The sequence below is a fragment of the Anomaloglossus baeobatrachus genome, chromosome 2, assembly GCF_048569485.1.
Source record: "Anomaloglossus baeobatrachus isolate aAnoBae1 chromosome 2, aAnoBae1.hap1, whole genome shotgun sequence".
Lineage (NCBI taxonomy): Eukaryota > Metazoa > Chordata > Amphibia > Anura > Aromobatidae > Anomaloglossus > Anomaloglossus baeobatrachus.
This window is the reverse complement of record NC_134354.1, coordinates 172155813-172176461: the sequence shown is the minus strand read 5'-3', so window position 1 is coordinate 172176461 and position 20649 is coordinate 172155813. Positions and strand designations below refer to the sequence as shown.

General features: G+C 39.2%; 1 protein-coding gene across 2 annotated transcripts in view; it reads left to right on the top strand.

The window, feature by feature from the left end:
* Nucleotides 1-20649, top strand: part of ANOS1 (anosmin 1) — a 356611-nt gene that overhangs the window by 66703 nt on the left and 269259 nt on the right. Inside the window, exon 2 of one of the 2 annotated variants that reach the window (XM_075335483.1) lies at nucleotides 3742-3789. The exons of the other annotated variant lie outside the window; for it this stretch is intronic. Within the exon in view, the coding sequence (XP_075191598.1) occupies nucleotides 3742-3789 (48 nt within the window). The remainder of the gene's footprint in view (nucleotides 1-3741; nucleotides 3790-20649) is intronic. 2 annotated transcript variants of the gene reach the window in all.

Sequence of the window (20649 nt, the reverse complement as noted above, 5' to 3'; positions counted from 1 at the left end):
CTGAAAACCTGTTTCACACTGTCAGATTTGCAGGGTTTGCTAAGGAAACTAAAATACTCAAGTCATGGAATCTTACAATCCATCACAATTGTAAAATGAACAGCTAAGATTATATGAATGTAGTTCATAATACCTATTTATACATATTTTTAATACATTAGTTGAGGTCTAGTCTAGGTATATTTTAGCCTACTTTTCCAAAATATTAGTCTAGATTGCCTTACAGTTTAGCATACTTTTTCTTGAATATTAGTCTAGATCCCCTTACTTTATGCAAAATATTAGTCTAGATTGCCTTACATTTTAGCATACTTTTTCTAGAATATTAATCTAGATTCACCTACACAGTAGCATATATTTTCTAAAATACTAGTCTAGATTGCCTCATATTTCAGCATACTTTTTCTAGAATATTAGTCTAGATTCCCCTACATTTTATCATACTTTTTCTAGAATATTAGTTTCCACTACATTTTTGCATACTTAAATATAGTCCCAATAAGTCTATTTTAACAACTTAATAAAGTTATTATTTCTGCTTTGGACAACTTAAACCAGCAAGAATTTTATTTTTCTTTCCAATTAACAATTTCATGCTGTTGGACCATTTAAACATTATTTTTAATGTTTTAAATCAACCCTTTGATGTTAATATTGGTAGATGTTCATGCTTTATTCATCTTGAACAATTTGTCTCCATTCCAACAATAACATTTAGTTGAGTCCTGGTTTGGCAATTACTGACCACAAATCGGGGCCAAATTCTTAACTACTACACTAATCTCTACTTAACTATTAGACTGTTGGCCTGTACCGGTCTTCCTCTGCCAAGCCTTGTGTGGCTGTTTCAAGCTGCTCAAACACAAGCTCATATGATAGATTTGAGCGCGTATAAAGTTACTTCTGTAATAAAATCACCACTCACCAAGCCAAGTAGTCTTAATAACAGTAGAAGAACAGAAAGAAATAGCACTTTCTGGATTTAAATTCTCATTAATTTATGTCCAAGGGTTGCGTGTGTTATTGATCAGTGTAATTACCATCTCATAGTTTACATTCACCAATGGTTTTTGCTCTTTCTTGTATCTCTAGGTGTTGAACATCTTTTCTTGATCTGTTCGTTATCTTTGCAGAAAGATAATGGCACCTTATCTATGGAGAGTCACCATTATATCGTTGGTTTTATTATTAAGGATATTTTCACACATCGAATTGGTCCTCCATTTGTAATGGGCCAAGTATTTACACTAAGGGGTACTTCACACACAGCAAGATCGCTACTGTGATCGCTGCTGAGTCACGGGTTTTGTGACGCAGCAGTGAAGTCATTAGCGATCTCGCTGTGTGTGACACTGAGCAGCGATCTGGCCCCTGCTGTGAGATAGCTGCTCGTTACACACAGCCCTGGTTTGTTTTTTTATTGTTACTCTCCCGCTGATAAGCACACATCGCTGTGTGTGACAGCGAGAGAGCAACAATCCTGAATGTGAAGGGAGCAGGAGCCGGTGTCTAACAGCCTGCGGTAAGCTGTAACCAAGGTAAACATCCGGTAACCAAGGTGGTTACCTGATATTTACCTTCGTTACCAGCATCCGCAGCTCTCACGCTGCCAGTGCCGGCTCCTGCTCCCTGCACACGCTAAGCTAAGCGGTGTGCGCTGGTAACTAAGGTAAACATCGGGTAACCATACCCGATGTTTACCTTAGTTACCAGTGTCCGCAGCTTCCAGACGCCGGCTCCGTGCAAGCGCAGCATCGCTTGCATGTCGCTGCTGGCTGGGGGCTGGTCACTGGTCGCTGGTGAGATCTGCCCGTTTGACAGCTCACCAGCGACCATGTAGCGACGCAGCAGCGATCCTGACCAGGTCAGATCGCTGGTGGGATCGCTGCTGCGTCGCTAAAGTGTGACGGTACCCTATGTATCCCATTGCAAATGGAGCAAAAACGGATTTACAGTTTGGTTTCCGTTCTGCAACTATTTCTGTTTGGAACAGATCCATTTCTAATAGAGTTCTAGGGTTCTGCTCATGCCAAGTTTTAAACATGGATCAATTAACTCAAGACATGACCGATGACCATTCATTAGTATCCATTTCTCACAAGCCTCAATGAGAAAAAAATTCTAGTTTCTATGTTTTAATTTTGGCTAGAGAAAATGGATAAAAAACAGATTGCAGCTGGATTGCATTTAAATGGAAGACATTTAGTTCAAATCAATGGTTTCTGTATTATATTATTTTATTTCCATTTTTGTTATCCCAAAAACAGGAATGAGTTGTTAGTTGAACATCAGTTGTATAAATCTGTTGGGTGGTTGCCACCCAGATGTAGCATAGAGTCCATATTGGACGTTACAGTAGTTCACAATGGCCAAAAATGTTGAATAACAATTGGCGGGGAATAAACTATCTTTCTGGAAACGTTATGTAAAAAATAGTACATGTACTAGTAACCATTGTCATTAATCCAGAAAAGACAAAATCCAGCGAGCTTAGGTAGGGATGGAAGAATACAAACTTTAGTTTACTCTTCATATTAAAATAATCTGGAAAATATGGATGATCCATGAATAAGGCATAACTTACTTGCCAAAACGCGTTGGGTTTATTTTCCACACATCAGCTCTGTTGGTGCCAATTCAGATTATTTTAATATCTAAAGTAAACTAAAGTTTTTATTCTTCTATCCCTGCCTAAGCTTGCTGGATATTGTCTTTTTCTGGATTTACCAGCCCTAGCCTGGGTGTCTCCATTTGAGCCTTGTGATTAGCTCTGGACTGAACAGTGAGTGGTGAGCTAGCTTTTACATTTTCTTACTTTATTGTCATTAATAACAATCAGTTTTCAGCTAAGTAAATTGATTCTTAGATGTTACAGTATATTTAGTTCTTGTAGACTGTGAGTCCTTGTGGGCAGGGTCCTCTTTTCTCCTGTACCAGTCTGTGCCTTGTTTTGTTTATGATTATTGTGCTTGTCCCTATTACATATATCTTTTTTCACATGTAAAGCGCCATGGAATAAATTAAGCTATAATAATAATAATAATAATAATTAATAATAATTTCACCCAACTAATTATCTTTATTTTCATGGAAATTGTTTATTTTGATCAACTTTAGAGCAATGTATATGGTCATCTTATGGACTATAGAGTCATAATGTGTGCTCCATTAGGTCACTCTACTGCTACACATCTAAATATCAAGTAAATAGCATTTGAGAGGCATAAATCTGCTTGGAGGCCACATGACTGGTTGGGTCTTTGAATAGCCTTTCAAATTAATTTATGGTATTTCTCCCCATATACAGTAAAATTAACTGAACCTATCAATTTTGGTGAGACTATTTGACCACTGTATGTATTTGTATGGGGCCTCCCAACTCTACCCTGACAGATGATATCGGAGAAGATATGGACCGGATAGTTTGAATCTAAATGCTGATCCTTTTGTTCTCATAGAAATCCTTTAACCTTTTCACTATATAAATTTCAAAATTAATCCTATTAATGTCCCAAAACTAGCAAGGAGATAACAATTATATTGAGCTATCTACATTTCGTATAATCTTCTGTATATTCAGAAGAAAGAGGGACCTGTCCACGGTTCTGCTATATTATGTGAGGTCAAGTGATTATTCCCAACTTCAAAAAAGGACTCTGGTAACATAGTGTTACCTCACTATTAAGGAGCTCGGTTGTCTTGATGGTGTGTTTATACTAAATGATCTCTCTATTTTTGCAGAACAATGGTTCCTTGATTTGGTGCCAGAATCACAAGCAATGTTCCAAGGTAAATACATGTTTTTGTGCCTTTAATGCTCATTGATTGTTTTTTCTTTAAATAAAAAGTGAGAAAAATGCACCATTAATAGATGATGTGGAAAAATGTTCTCTTTGTGTGATTCATCCTTTTGTCGTTACTCCCAGAGCTTTATAAGTACCATAATAACTCCTTCACTGTTGAGGACTCCATTTAAACATTGCTTTTCAGTGATAGTGCTTATTCAAGATTTGACAAGTTGAGAATAGAAGTTAGAACACTTGTTCATTTAACTCGTTGTTTCTTTGGGAGGGGCAACAAAGCTGTTCAGATCCTTAGATGATTTAGGGGTTGAAGGAGGCTCATTATTTATTGTAGGTTTGCCATTAAAAACGCAAAGAGCAAATAAACGTATGACTAATTGATTCTATTAGACAGAAATCTCATTAAGCTGTGTCAACGAAAGATGCATTACATCAAATAGTATAGTAATTCAGCTTCAGTTCTTTTCAGTTAATGATGAGATGACTGTAATATATGTATGAATATTTATCTATCTATCCATATATGGATCTCTTGTATTTGCATCAAAAAGCGTTAGGATTGAATAAGAAGACTTGCGCTGCAATCGTCTAAGGCCGGTTTCACATTTGCGTCGTTTTGACGGAAACGGAATCCAGCACAGATGCAGCACAGATCATTAATTTACAGTGGAAGTGCGACACCATGCGGTTGTGTGCTTCATACCCAACCGCATGTGTCCACATGCTTTCGCGCTTCCACTGTAAATAAATGAACTGTACTGCATCTGTGTTGGATTCCGTTTCCGGCAAAACGACGCAAATATGCATCCGGCTTAACACCTACACTGAACCTTCATGGCAGCCTGACCACATCATTCTTCACTTTTACACTTCTTGGCTAACTAGGTCTCTCAGCGTCATGTCATGTCGCTACATCATGATCTTGTGGTTGCCTAATTTATCACAAGAGATGAACCAGAATGCCAAGGAAATGAAGATGGCCTTGACTCCCTGCTACAGTGTGGACTAAACCCTGGATCATGGCAACTTAAATATTTTTTTTTAACCAATATACATTAACCACTTAAAGACATTTGACGTACATATACATCATTGTTGGGTAGGGGTTCCTGACCGATGACGTACAAGTACATAATAGCGGGGCACAGGAGCTGTGCAATCGCAATTGCCACCAGAAGCCCTACTTACGTTACAGCTGAGCCCCAGGTCTCACATCAAGGAGTGATGTGTGCACTGCTCTGGGCTGTTTAACCCTTAAATGCCACAATCAATATCAAACCCAGCATTTAGAAGACTGGAAGGGAGAGGGAGTTTCCTCTCCTATATGATCATCACCCCCGCGATGCCATTGCAAGGGCCCAATTGTTGCCATGGCAACCAGGCCAGCTCAGTGCACAAGCTTATTAGATAATGCCAGAAACATGGTCTAACAGGCTTCTATCAGTGCAGCACTGAAAGGTATAATGCATTGCCATGCTGGTACAATGCATTATATCAGGAATTAAAGTAATATAAGTTAAAGTTTTAGAGGGACTAAGTAAAAAAAATAGTTTAAATTGTAAAAATATTTAAAAAAAAAATCACAAAAAAAATCATGAAGAAAAAAAATATTATACCAATGAGTACGTATTTGTAATATATTTTGGACTGTATGTGTGTGGGGAAAATAGACAAGGCTGTGCTATCATTTACTAACATAAGCAGACCATTCAAGCTCAACACGGAGCCTCAAGGTCCATGAACCTCTTCTTTACATTAAGTTTTTTAATGGGTCTTTTAAAATGACTTAAAAAAGGTGGATCTTTAAGACTCATTGCCTTTGCTATTAATTGAAGTTGAGAGGAAATGTGAGGTAGAAGCTTAGTTTCACTCAGGAGTATGCCCCAGTTCTGGTTAAGAATCTGAAAGATATCCTGCCATTATTAAACGAAGTTATGAGATTGATAGAACTTGATGTCTCCCCAGATAGTCAATGTAAATTGCTTTCTCGATTACAGCTATTAAAATATTAGAAAGTCATGCAAAATGACTTTGCCCTGATAAACCCATGATAGTAACCTTGATGTGAGATCCCGGGCATGATGCCTGAAGTCTCTGATCTTGCTGCAGTTTCTCCATATTCTCATAAATTGTTCCCTAGGGATACCATTACAGACATGGGTTGGATGGAAACTCTAGTAGTGCAGCAGGTTATTAGTAGCTGTTGACTCTCGAGACTCTCGATACAGAGTTGTAACAATATGTGAATCTTCAAGGGAAATTTTCAGATCGAGGAATTCCACAGCACTCAAGAAAAAGTACACAACAAACTGTGCGGTCTATTTTTTTCTTTTAAACATTAAAAACTAGGGCTACAAACAACTGTTTAGTTAAAAAATATATTAATTATTCCTTCTTTAGTGCCCAATGTTATACAAATCTGTGACACCCCTGTGGTGTGGGTCATTTATGGTGGGGTCTGCTGTTCTGGCATGTTCTAATGTGACATTGCAACCTCAAACCATTCAAACTATATCTGAACTCCGTTATGGCAAATATCATGCTTGCTCTGATCTGAAACTTAAGCTTTCCAAAACTGAACTTCTTCTATTCCCTCTGTCTTCTAACCTCTCTAAACCTTACAACTCTCTCTCTGTGTGCGGCACCATGAAAACGCCTAGGCCGCAGACGCGCTGTCTGGGTGTTATGTTTGATACCGATCTCTCCTTCACCTCCTATATACAATCTCTTGCCCACTCTTGTTGCCTACACCTAAAGAATATCTCTAGAATCTGCCCCTTTCTCACCATGGAAACAACAAAAACCCTCACTGTGGCCCTGATTCATTCTCGCCTTGATTACTGTAATTTTCTATTATTTGGCCTCCCCCTCACTAGACTTTCCCCTCTACAGTCCATCCTTAATGTTATATCATTAAGGTATTATGTGTGATATAAATACTGCAATATTTCACACCTATGAGTATGGGAACTATATGGAGTTGCAATAGGAATGGTCTCTGCTTTTATCTATTTTAACCAAAAATGAATTGTCACCTTTTGTCATAATAAAGTTTATATTCTTTTGCACTACAAAAGCTCTTTTCTCCTTTTATGTTTGTAATATGTTTATGAGCTTGTGCGGTGGGTGGGCATCTGGTAACAATCAGACCCCCTGCTTTCTTTGTATGGCATTACGGAGTCTTTCTCTAATTTGTGTATAGTGCTATTGACTTTTTATTTTGCAAATAGATAGCTGGAAAAACAAATTAGTGCACATCGATCTTATTCAAGATTAAGGTAACAGTGTATATGTGGATATGCTTACTTAGATTGATTATGAAATGGTCACAAACACCATAAAGGCATGTAGAAAACGGCTGCCACATTCCCCACAAATTTTTTTAATCATACAGGAGAAGAAAGTATAACTCGACCTCACTACCGTATAGAAATCACTCAGATATGGATGGCCAACGATGTGATTAATTACAACCTGTTTCGGAAGACACAGTCTCCTTCTTCGGGATATTTCATCTGGGATTATCCTGAAGAAGGAGATTGTGTTTTCCGAAACGCGTAGTAGTAAATCACATGTTTGGCCATCCAGATCTGACTGATTTCTTCATGGCAGTGCGGTCAAGTTGATCTTTCTTCTCCTGTATGATTGATGTTTTTTTTTTGTGGTAGGTTTAAACAAACAGGAGTTTATTCAATGTTGGGATCAAATGGATCAAACAAAATTGTGAAGATTTTGCTCCAAAGAAATGGAAATTTACAATATTATTCTCTCTTAAGACTATAGCGATATGTATAAAAGTCTCAGGATGTCCTTTTCTCGTGCTACATTGTTTAGGCCCCTTTTCTCTGATGCTGGCAGTGTGAATGTACATCTGCCTCCATTTAATAGGACCTATCCAGTCATTAAATCAACGAGATTAATGCAGAGAACATTTTGCGTTCTATGGCTTTGTCCCACTTGACTATTTAATACGTCAGTAGATAATATCTACAACCAGTTAAAGACTTGGCCACCATTTAAACATTTAGACTAATCTGATTAGAGATGTCCAAATTGCATAAGTGCTCTGCAGTTTATGGATCATCTTCCTCCTTTATGATCCTCTTGAGATTCTTGGTCTTTAGCTTTTGACCGAGGATAATAACTTAGAGCACAAATAAGGTAGATGATTATTCCACATTATTGGAGTTTTCTCTGCCATAGGAAGATTGATATCAGTGTTGGCAGCGTTTTCCAGCTGGGCCAAATCCAGTTTAAATTATTAAAATAATAAAATACTAGTCAAGTGTTCTGTCTGCACGGACAATGTCGCTTACTGTTTAATTTGAAGATTTTCTTTTATCCGTACAAGTCAGGATCATTTATTATGTATGCCAATAGAGTGAGGATACTGCACAAAAGAAATGCTTTATCTTCTGCCTGTTTAGGAGATTAATTTCTAGAAAATGATTTGTGTAGTCTATGCACTCATGAAAACTTCACCAAAAATACTATTAAGTAAAATTAAAAAGAAACTGCAGTTGACAGTTCTTGGTAGAAAATGTGGAAATTGCTGACAGTTCTAGATAGGAGATGTGGACAGGTGGCTGCACATAGCATTCTGTAGGGTTTTACACCCTAAAAAAGAAAAAATGGAAACGTGCTTATAGGGCAACAGTGGACAAATTCAAGTTGGAAAGGTAGTTATGGGTAAGCCATCTCACCTGAAGGTATTGTGCTCACCTGATGGTATTGTTTAGAGGGCACAGCCCCTGACAAATGCGTGGGTACCTGAAGCTGCTGCCACAGCTTGGTATACATGAGCATTCCGTACATCCAAGAAGTCAGGAAAATAAGGGCTTTTTGTGATAGGACAGCCGGATGCGCAGCTGTTCGCATACAAATTTGGGAATAGCAAGTTGATGATAGAAAACTTTTTTGCAGCACTTGAACACATTTTGAAACAAGACTGACCTCTTCTTCAGGATCATTCCAGTGTATATGTAAATATTGAAGTTATCCTGACGAAGGGGTTAGTCGGCCCTGAGATAATATGTTGATGTACTGCATCATATCTCAATAAAGTCTTTTGCCATGATCTTCCTATTCCTGAGTTCATATGTCATAATCAGGATTAGCTGGCTGTCCTATCACAAAGACTTCTCATCTTCCTTTCTGAAGGGTTTTTCACCTACAGAAAGAACTCTCAGAGCTACCGACTCTCTTCCATAGGTTCTGCACAGCCCCTCATCCTCTTCTCTTGAGTAGTGGCTGTAATGGGTGCCTAGTTGAATGCTAAAGCCATCATTCAAGAGCAGGTGGAAGAGATTGTGAAGGACTTACAACAGACAGTCAGCAGCACATACCGTTGAGGACCACCCAGTAAGCAGTGACCACCAGACTAAAACTACACTTTTTCCTACAGAAAGGTATATTTAAACATCTTAGCAGAGTCAACTTCATGGTCAAAACTGCCAATACACTTGCTTTGAAGGAGATATACAATCAAGGCATTATGAGACATGTGAAACAACCACAGCAATAAGGCCTACAACCTGGAACTGTCACTGATATTTGGTATAAAAGGAGTCTGTACAAAAGCTGTGGCGCCCAGGGCTATGGGGTACTCGGTCCCGGGCAGTGTACTACTGGGATGTGTCACTGGGTGGCCGTTGCCCGGTTCTGTGACCCTGGGGGTTGCTTTTAAAAAAAGGGTATTATTTACAGAGGGATAGTTAATAAAGTTTATGTCGTGATGCCACTTGCGGGTTGCGGTTAAGGTGATGGAACCGCCGCTGCACAGTCTCTCGGTTGGAGCTGATGTGATGGAAGCCTAGATTTTGGGCCCTCCGCAAGTAGGGCCAGGGCCCCAGGGGGTTAGGTGATGGTGTTAGGCACGGAAAGAATAGCAGGCCACACGAGAGGTTGCTATGTAACTGGTTCTCTTTACTCATAGTAGATGGTAATTGGTACCCAGAGGATGGCTGATGTTCACCTCTGGTCCCCTAGTCCCAGTGCTGGTTAGTGACCTGGTAGATTCTTTCCCCTGCACCTTTCTCAGGTTAGTGGGTCCCTGTGGCTTGAGGCATCTTGGGGTCCCCTCCGTTTTGTCTCTCAGTCTCTGATCCGTATGGCGGCAGTGTGAACCCTGTTAGGACGGTGTTTGGTTCCGGTCCCTGGCTCTCCCGTTACTGCTTGTGGCCCCCGACTTCTAAGGTCAGTGAGGTCCTGGATGGTCCCCTCACTGTGCAGATTTTTATCAGGTCTGCCTGGAGCGTTTGCCTGACCTAGGGCTCTGTGCCCCAACGATGCTATGGTTCCGGGAGTACTTCGCCATACTCCTCCGGCAACTACACGCCTGGGCCCTCAAGTCTCCGTTACACTCCCGTGTCAGAACAGCTACGTCCATCTCCTCTCTCTTCCACACATTAACTCTAACTGTCTGTCTGTTTGTCCCCTCCCACCTGATTGTTGTCTAGTGGACTGGATTGGCTCCACCCCTGGGTAGCCATCCATTGGGCTATATCTAGTCTGTCACCAGTCTGTGTGGATAGGGGCAAACTGGGATAACAATGTGTTTTGCTGTTACCTGCATGGTCTTCCAGGTCCCTGGGAGTAGGTCCTGCATCTTTGACGAAATGCAGTACCTTGTAGTGCCCTGATGGCTTCAGGGGAGCTACATATCTTAATGTCAAATACTGTTTAAATTATCTTCTGATATTATTATTATTATTATTACTTGTTGGTAAGACCTGTGATTTTGATATTATTATTCATTATTGGTAAGGCCTGTGATTTTGGAGTGAAGATTACCTTGACAACCCTGATAAAATAATTACTGTTACTGGACATTTTACAAAACAGTTTATAAAAACTCCAATAAATTTTTTTATATTTTATGCAAAATGTTATGATGTATTGTTGGGGCCTATAACATTAAAAGCAATGTTTGCTTATATGGAGCCAGAAAATCCCTAAAAATAGGAGCGGATGATCCAGAGAATTTTGGAGAATATCCAAAAGAGGCCAAAACTATCATGGTTATTTAATAGTATTGGTCTTCTCATATGGGTGAGATTGGCCTTTTGAGTCAGCATCCCTCAGCTTCAGGGCAACCTGTGCACCCAGTATAGTTAGGTTATGATGAGTAGAGACTTGTATTCTCAACGGATAGAAAAAAATTGAAGAATTAGTGAAGTACCATAGCTAGGGATGTGCAACCTATGTGCTCTTAAAGAGCATATCACCTTTTACTCCTGAAAGGGCCCCAACTGGCCATCATAGACTGGGCACCTGGAGCTTTTATCTCTTATCCCACACGTTGTACATGAATCTGTGGGAAGGAACAGGAACCAGCTCTAATTTATTAATTGGGTACCATTATGTTGGTATCTTAAGGATATTTCACGTTTATTTAAATGTTTCTTGGTCTGGGCATTATATGGTCTAACATATGGGACATCAATAAAAGATACTGTACTTGGCACCATTCACAATCCTTGCTCCCAATTTAAATGATCTTAAAGTTCATAAAAATGTTATAAATGAAAAAAGAACTAAGTCACCAAGTTTTGAGTCAAAAGGAAAGTTGATTACTGCTGTTACATGAATAAAATTAAGTCCCCTAAAAGGAATGTATTAAGTAATGGATACTAAAGCCCAAATAGTGCAACAACCAGAGACCAATATTATACTATGGGAGTTTAAAGAGATATTCCCATTTCCAAGATCCTATCCCAATATGTAGTAGGTGTAATAATTATAATATTAGCAAATATATTTCTTCTGATTCACTATGCCACTTACCTCATGTTCAGGGCATTGCAGGACCTTAGTTATCCATGGTTCCAACCACTCATATAGACACAGTTAGTTAGTTGGGCGTGGTCATATTTGTGGATCCCAAAGGTCCTGCAATGTCCTGAACAACAGGTAAGTGACATAATGAATCAGAAGCAATAGATTACATTTCTAATTGGAGATATTTGCTAATATTACTATTATTATTATACCTACTTGATATTGGGAGAGGATCTTGGAGATAGGAATACCCCTTTATTTCTCCATATGATGTGCTAATCAGGTGCAATGGGCAGAAGATAAGTGCACTGATTGAGAACATGACGATATGGACTGTGTGGTGAATCTTGAGCCTTCTGTTGCTGCTTATTTCATTATTCCTTCAGGCGATACTCTGAGACAAAGCATTTACTTGAAACAACTACAATATAGTTATAAAGTGTACAAAATGCTCTTGTTTACCTGGCTACTTTTCAGCGCCCTGAGTTGTAAATTTCCCTCGTGCTTTGACAGCAGGAAATGGTTTGCTTGTGTTTGTTCTTTGAACAGATGCTCTAAGCCGACAGGCTTCATTACATTGTTTGTCATGATGAAATATTAGCTACTATGCCTGCAGTCAGAGGTGGAACATACTCCATGCCCTGGTTGCTTGAGAAAGATAAAAATCAAGCTGTAAAGCTATTAGTTGCAAAAACTTGGAAAACGATTGCGGTTACAGTTGGCTGATGACATTTTTCTTCTTCATTATGGTAATAGTTTATATAGAGCTCCTGAACGATTTCTAAGGTTGCTTTCCAGTCAGCTCCTCATACTATCCATTCTATGTTTTGATGCACAAAACACAACATGGGCATGAAGCCAATGTGTACTGGAAGACGGTGACTAACATCTGCTCTTGGAGAAAAGGGGATCAGACATATTGGAAGAAGTATCTGTATCCTTCAACCCTTGTATCTATATCACACAGCTTCTGTAAAATTCCCTATGCATTGGCTATGGGCAAGACAGGGAGGATACACATATGACTTACACCTAAAAAATGGGCATAGTCAGAGTAAGTATAGAAGGTGAATGCCTGATTATAATGTCTTACACTGGCACATTTCAGTTTGATTACATTCCTAAAATTAGAACAGAGAAAATAAAATATTGCATTTTTACAACATATGTCTGTTCGCAGTGGCCCATTTGCTCAACGGAGGACAATAGAGTGACCTTTAGGCCTTGATTTGACTGCTTACACATTATTATGCCTTTTGTTTTAAATTGAAAGATATAGACATGTTTGACTAATTTTCCATAAAGAACAACACACAAAAAGATGTATATTGCTAAGTCTACTAAAGGATCATATGGACTATATATATATATATATATATATATATATATATATATATATATATATATATATATATATATATTGGAGTTTCAAAACCTTCTTAGGCTAAGTTGACACGTCTTGTAGTCATCCGTTAGAACGGATCAGTTGGGAAACTGCTTTCTACCAGATCCGTCTTTTTAACATGGGAGTCTACGGACAACGGCTCCGTTAACGGATTGCTAATTAGCCATCCATTGCACTGGCATTTGTAATGGATTCGTTGTTTTCTTAAAGGATCTATTACAAATGGAGGATAAATAGCAATCCGTTAACGGATCCGTTGTCCATAGACTCCACATCTTAAAAATGGATACAGCCGACATCTGTTAACAACGGACAAAAACGTTGTGTTAGTACGATTGTTTGCAAATAGATCTCTAACAGATAATACAGGACACGTGAACCCAGTTTAACATGTACCTAAACATGCACTGCAAATACAATGTGAATAGACCCTTACATGTGCTATATAGTAAGGAGATAAAACGTTAATGCGCAATGATTGATTACCAGCAGTGAGTGATGGAAATAACCTTCTGTGCTCATTTGGTTAACATTGATATTAGGGTCTGTATCTGATATGGCCACTAGGTAGGCCAATAGAAATATTGGATCAATATGGTAAGTAGGAAGGTAAATAGAAATATTGTATCTGATATCGATAATAGGAAGACAGAGAGAAATATTGAATTTGATATGACCAGTAGAAAGGGAGACAGAAGTGTTCAATTTTAAATGGCAGGAGAAATGTTGGGTTTTATGTTGCCAAGTGGGAAGACAGGATAGAAATATTGGATTTCATATGGCCAATAAAAAGGCAGATATATATATTGGATTTTATATGGACAATAGGCGACCAATAGAAGTGTTGTGTCATAGCCAATTGGAAGGCAGATAGAAGTATTCGATTTGATATGGCTAGTAGGAAGGTAGATAGAAATATAGGATTTGATATGGACAAACGAAAGGCAGATAGAAGTATTGGATTTGATAGAACCAGTAGGAAGACCAATCGAAATGTTAGAAATGTTGTGTCTGACAGAGCCATTTGGAAGGCAGATAGAAGTATTGGTTTAGATTTGACCAGTAAAAAAGCAGATAGAAGTATTATATTTGATGTGATCCGTAAAAAGATAAATAGAAGTATTATATTTGATATGATCCGCAAAAAGATAAATAGAAGTATTAGGTTTGATATGATCAGTAAAAAGATAGATAGAAGTATTGGATTTGATATAGCCAATAGGAAGGTTAGCTTAGCAGGAATATTATTTTTGATATTGCCACGGAGAAGCTTCTATTTGCCTACAAAAACTAAAAGACATTTAGTGAAGCAATGTCTGACCTTTCAGGTGAATTCTCGCTCATATTCCCTCTATAAAAGAGATTTAGAAGCTTTGTCCTCATTTTTGACTGGATTTATTACAGCATAACACTGATAATCTGCTTCATCGCTATTTAGTTGCAAATAACAAAGAACTGCATTTGTTACAGTCAAATGATGATAATTACGCTGTACGGGAATTTAAAGAAAGTGGCAGTAGCCCATTTTGGATTTCAGAAATGATACATGACCCCATTAGCTCTGGAGAGCTATGCAATGTTCTTGAGTCTTACTCGTAACACAAATCAATGATGCCTGTTAGCTGTAATCCTTACCTGCAAAGACTAGGGAACAAGGCTGATTTATTATGTAAAGGTAATGTTTTACATTATAATGAAAAATCATTTAAAGGAGAAATAATAGACATAAATGATCATTACTCAGTAAGTGTTTAACATAGGAGAAAAATCGCACTGTTCTAAAATCATCTTACACATCTACATAGTTATAGCCAGGTTTCTCATATTTACAAGTGAATATTGCGCAAATGTATAGTATATACTCATGTGACTAGAATACATAGGGCCCAAAGACACTGTTATAAACCTCACAGCATGAGAATGAAGGCTTAATGCACCTCAGATGTCAACGTGAGCGGATCTGAGACACATTTCTAACAGAAGTTGTCTTTCATTATTTCTAAATCCACACATAGTGACTTTTACAGGGAACCTGTCACAATCAAAATGCAGTCAATCTGCAATCATCATATCATAGGGGAGCTGAGCAATTCATGTATAGATAGTGACTAAAGCTTCAGTATAACCTGGGTTTTACTTATTTAAACCGTTGCTCTTTCTGGGATTTGTGGTCCAGTGGGCGGTCCTATCAGTGATTGACAGTTTTTTTTGTATTAGTGTACATACAGCGAGAGCTGTCAATCACTGATAGGACAGCCCACTGGATCCCAGAAAGAGCAAATCAGAAAATGATGAAGACACAGATTGTACTGAAGCTTTACTCTTAAAATAGATATTCCTATACTCCACTCTCCAGCTTTATAACATGGTACATGCAGATTGGACTGCATTTTCCTTCTTACAGGTTCCTGTTAGATACAATTTGTATGAGTGTCTCATGGTCTTTTTCCTGGTACTCCTTTTAAGAGCAATCTGTAAGCATACATAGATAAACTGATTAACTATAACTATAAAGACAGTTATACTACACAGATAATGCGTTAAGTGTTGTGATAGCATGAAAATAATGCATATAGTGATTTCTCAATATTCTGTAGAGGAATAATGCACACAGTGATATAACAGTACGTGACTAATGCACAAAGTGATGTCACAGTACAGGAGTAATGTACACAGTGATGTGACAGTACTGGACTAATGCACAAAGTAATGTCACAGTACAGGAGTAATGTACACAGTGATGTGACAGTACTGGACTAATGCACAAAGTGATGTCATAGTACAGGAGAAATTTACACAGTGATCTCACAGTACTGGACTAATGCAGAAAGTGATGTCACAGTACAGGAGTAATGTACACAGTGATGTCACAGTACATGGGGTAATGTACACAGTGATGTCATAGTACAGGGGTAATTCACAGGTTAATGTCACAGTACAGGAGTAATGCACACATTGAAGTTATAGTACAGGAGTAATGTACACAGTGATGTGACAGTACTGGACTAATGCACAAAGTGATGTCACAGTACAGGAGAAATTTACTCAGTGATCTCACAGTACATGGGGTAATGTACACAGCGATGTCATAGTACAGGGGTAATTCACAGGTTAATGTCACAGTACAGAAGTAATGCACACGGTGAAGTCATAGTACAGGAGTAATGCATAGGTTAATGTCACAATACAGAATGCACATGGTGAAGTCATAGTACATGAGTAATGCACCTGGTGATGTCACAGTACAGGAGTAATTCACATGGTGATGTCACAGTAAAGGAGTAATGCACTCAGGGATGTCATAATACAGGAGTAATGCACAGGTTAATGTCACAATACAGAATGCACATGGTGAAGTCATAGTACATGAGTAATGCACATGGTCATGTCACAATACAGGAGTAATGCACCTGGTGATGTCACAATACAGGAGTAATGCACATGATGATGTCACAGCACAGGAGTAATGTACCTGGTGATGTCACAGTATAGGACAAATGCACATGGTGATGTCAAAGTACAAGTATAATGCAATAATTGAACACCTAAAAAAGGATACTGCACATAGCAAAATGTAAACTACCGGTAATAGTAAAATAAGGCATTTTTGTCCGAATTTTACAAGTGCAGAATACTATTGAGTCTTCAAAACACATTCATCCCACAGTATCTTCAGGAATGTGGCTTGTCTTTGAAACGAGCTACGGAATCACTTACCATTAAAAATTCCCGGATTTACAATCCTACAGTAGTCTAAACAAATAGAGATTTATAGAGTATCTTCTGAGTGCCATTGAATAGCATCTTGGAAAGGCTTTATAAATGTGATAACAATATACTATTTCAGAAAGGCAGCTCCATTCGAGCATCCCAGCCGTGAATGTGAACGCCAGACAGTAGTTCTGATGTTAGATTGGAAACGTATGTGACGCCTTTAGCTCGTCCGTGTCATTTATTGTGAGACAAGCTTATAGTTCATGAGACTGGCTGGTAGAGCCAAGCTCACAAGTACAGATGTCACCAGTAATGTATCTCTTTGATATAGGTAACATCCTACTTTAAGAAAAACAAAACCAGTGCAATATACCTGTTGTAGCATAAAAGTTCTTCACAATAATGATCTGAAAGAAAAATGACTCTGATGAGTTCACGAGACTTAATTCCTGCCTGGACAGATGCTACTAAACTGAGAAAAGTCTTGAATGCATCAGATTGTAGTTGGTTGAGCCATGCTGTGGGCCATGTGGTAAATGAAGGTGATTTCTGACTATAAAGGCCGATGTAGTACATGTTTAAAGAAGATATAGATCGAAATGTCACACATAGTGCACATATTTTTGACTGTTCACAATAAACAACAACCCTTGCCTTAATGTGAGTATTTTTCTGATATAAACCCCGATCGTTCTATGAAAATGACCTGCTGGACTAGTCAGAGAAAATTCTCAACTGTGAGAAAAGAAAAGTCATTTCTGCAAAGATATGGATTAGTATATGCTACAACAACAGCATGATTTTATGGCTAAAAATCATTATTGAGTCAACTTGGGAGGCATAATAACAGGTTCCTACTAATTATGTGAAGGTTGTCTGATTTATTATGTCACTTTGGGTCCATTTCTTCATATATTTATTACAGCCACGTTGATTTATTTTTTCAGATAATGTAGACTGTACAGTTTCAGATGCATCCTAGTCCTTGCGTTGAGCCTTAGAGCTGTCATTGTCATCCATGATTGATGATGGTGTGTGCTTCAGAAGGAGGAGACAATGGCCACATAGCAGTCACAACACTGTCTAGGCTGTGCTGAGATCTAATATTATATTATGGAATGTTTTATCATAAAATCCTGCTCTATGTACCGTTTATATGAGGTATTGTAATACTGAACATCCTTCCTTGTATATACTATTTCAGGCTATGTGCGCACTTACCGGATTTTGCCGCGGATTTTTCGCGGATTTGCTGCATGTTTCGCTGCAGAAAATGTTCATAACATCTCTGCAGTGAATCACCAGCAAATCCTATGGAGAAAAAAAAATCCTGTGCGCACTGGGCGGAATTTGACAGCTGCATGTTTTGCTGCGGGATTCCCGCAGCAAAAACAAGTGCATGTCACTTCTTTTCCGCACATCGCTGCGGGATTTCCCTCCATTGACTCAATGTTAATCATGAAATCCCGCAGGGAATGACGCAGGCAGCAAATTCTGTGCGGTTCACTGCGTTTTCCTGCGTTATTCCCTGCTGCATTTTGCGGTTTACCTCCGGTAATGTGCATCACTTGCTTGCGGTTTTGCAGGGAAGTGATGTCATTACAGGAAGAGGAAGCCGAGCAGAGAGTAAACACACACATCACAGACACACACATCACAGACATAGAACACATAGACACAGACACATAGAACACACATAGAAAGAAAACGGAAATATAGAAAAAAAAGAACGTGGGCTCCGCTGCATATTCACCGTCCAGCCAAGGTAAGCACACAGCGGCGGCCCGGTATTCTCAGGCTGGGGAGGGAGAGGGGCAGGGGTAATGTCCCCCGCCTCACTCCCCCTCCCGCAGCCGAGAATATCAGCCGCAGCTGCCCCGGCACTGTCGCATGCAATATGCGGCAGCACCGGCGTGTCCTCGGCTCTTCTTGCCACCGTGTAGCAGTGGTGGCAAGGTAATACAAGGGGTTAATGATGGTGGGGGACCACCGCCATTAACCCCAGGCTTGATCATGGCATGTCTATGTGACAGCTGACATGATCAACCCGTAATTAAAGTGAATAAAACACACACACAGAAAAATCCTTTATTTTAAATAAAACCAACAAGCCTCGTTCACCATTTTATTAACCCCCCCCAAACAAAGCTCCGGCGTAATCCACACAGCTCCGGCGTAATCCACAGGTCCGACTCCAGCGTCCTGCACTGCTGACATCCAGCCGCGATGTGTCACAGACACAGCGCTGAATGAATGCAGCAGACAGCAGAGGTAATTACCGGTCATTTCCCACGGCCGGTAATGTGAACTCACTGCCGACCGTGGGAAATGCAGCGATCTGTCATCTATCTATCTATCCCTCTATCTATTCTTCTGTCTATCTACTATCTCAGAATTAAATGACTTTTTTTTTTTTTTTTTTTTCAATGTGCTTTATTGCATTGAATGCAATAAATCACATCCCAACCCGCACGCGGCAAAACCGCGGCAATACCGCGAATAATACCGCGGTAAAACCGCAGCAAACCGCGGAAAACCGCATGCGGTTTTCGGGTGCGGTTTCCCGCGGTTTTTTACCGCGGGTGCGGTAATCTTTGAGAGCATGCGGAATTTTCACAAGAAAATTCCATTTCCCAGTGCGCACAGAGCCTCAGATGGCATGGGCTCGATATAACTTTGGGAAATCCACATTGATTTTACACCATGCCCCAATGACATGAAGGCACTGTCAATCTGTTACAGGATTATCACACAAGAATAACACTTCCATGGTGGCATAGGACAGAGACAGAAATAGTGGGACCTCGGTAGCACATTTAGTATGACTACAAATAGATAGAACTTAGGCTTTCTTCACATTGGCTCCACCATGGCTTTCACATATAACAGCAATGACAGCTATGAAGGCTCCATTTCCAAAGTGATTCAGTGAATCCCATTGACTTATAATATGGGTAGTCAGGTTTCTTTTGGGGTTCCTATATTTTCATTCTAAAATTTGTACTGTGGTCTATGGTGTTATCAAATATCCAGGAAACTGATGAAAAGCAAATGACGCAAATGTAAAGGGAGCCCTACATAGATTAAATATTAGAGGACAGGAAGCAGATGGAATGGACACTTTTTACAAACGTGGTGGAATGGCATAGTCGGAATAAAGACTCATTGTCTATTAAATGCCTCGTTGTTCTAAATTTCCTGCCGAACCACTTTTACAGATAATTCAGGTGGAAAGATGAGTTAATGATTCCGACAGATTTCCTGCTCTTTCCTGTCACTCACAACCCACTTAGATGAAGGAATACAATGTGAGCCGCAGCATCAGACCCAGCCAGAGACTGTGTCAGGGATATGCCAAGCTCCTCGTTCTGCTATTCTTATGGTAAATGTTTTGTGCTTTCATGCTGAGAGACTTTTATCAAACATATTAGTCTGCTTTGGGAGATCATTAGCCTTCAAAGGCTGAAACATTCCAAGTTCCTTATCCTAGGAACACTCATGTCAGCTAGATGGCATGCGGTGGATACCTCTGGGCAGCCTTTACAACTCAGGGAATTCAGCTTTATGTGAATGCTACAGATTGTGTCACAGTGATATTCTGGGAGAGTGATATAATTTCATTCAAACACTGCTTTTTGCAACAGTGAATAGAAAAATTGTTGGAAGTACACATCACAGACCCATTTTCTTCGGCTTGAGGAGATGACACATGGATTTAATTGACGTTGAGCTGTTGATGGAAGTTTGAGAACTTGAATCCAGGTTAAAATAACACTTAGAAGCAGAAGTGTTAGCTTTGGCAGAGGATAATTAGCTAATAAATATAAAAGTGGAGGAGTATCACTCTATATACCACATATATAATATAATCCAGTGAATACAGTGCACACACATATAATAGAATAGAAGTAGCACCAAGTAGAGAAGTTGACGAGAGAAGATGTCCTG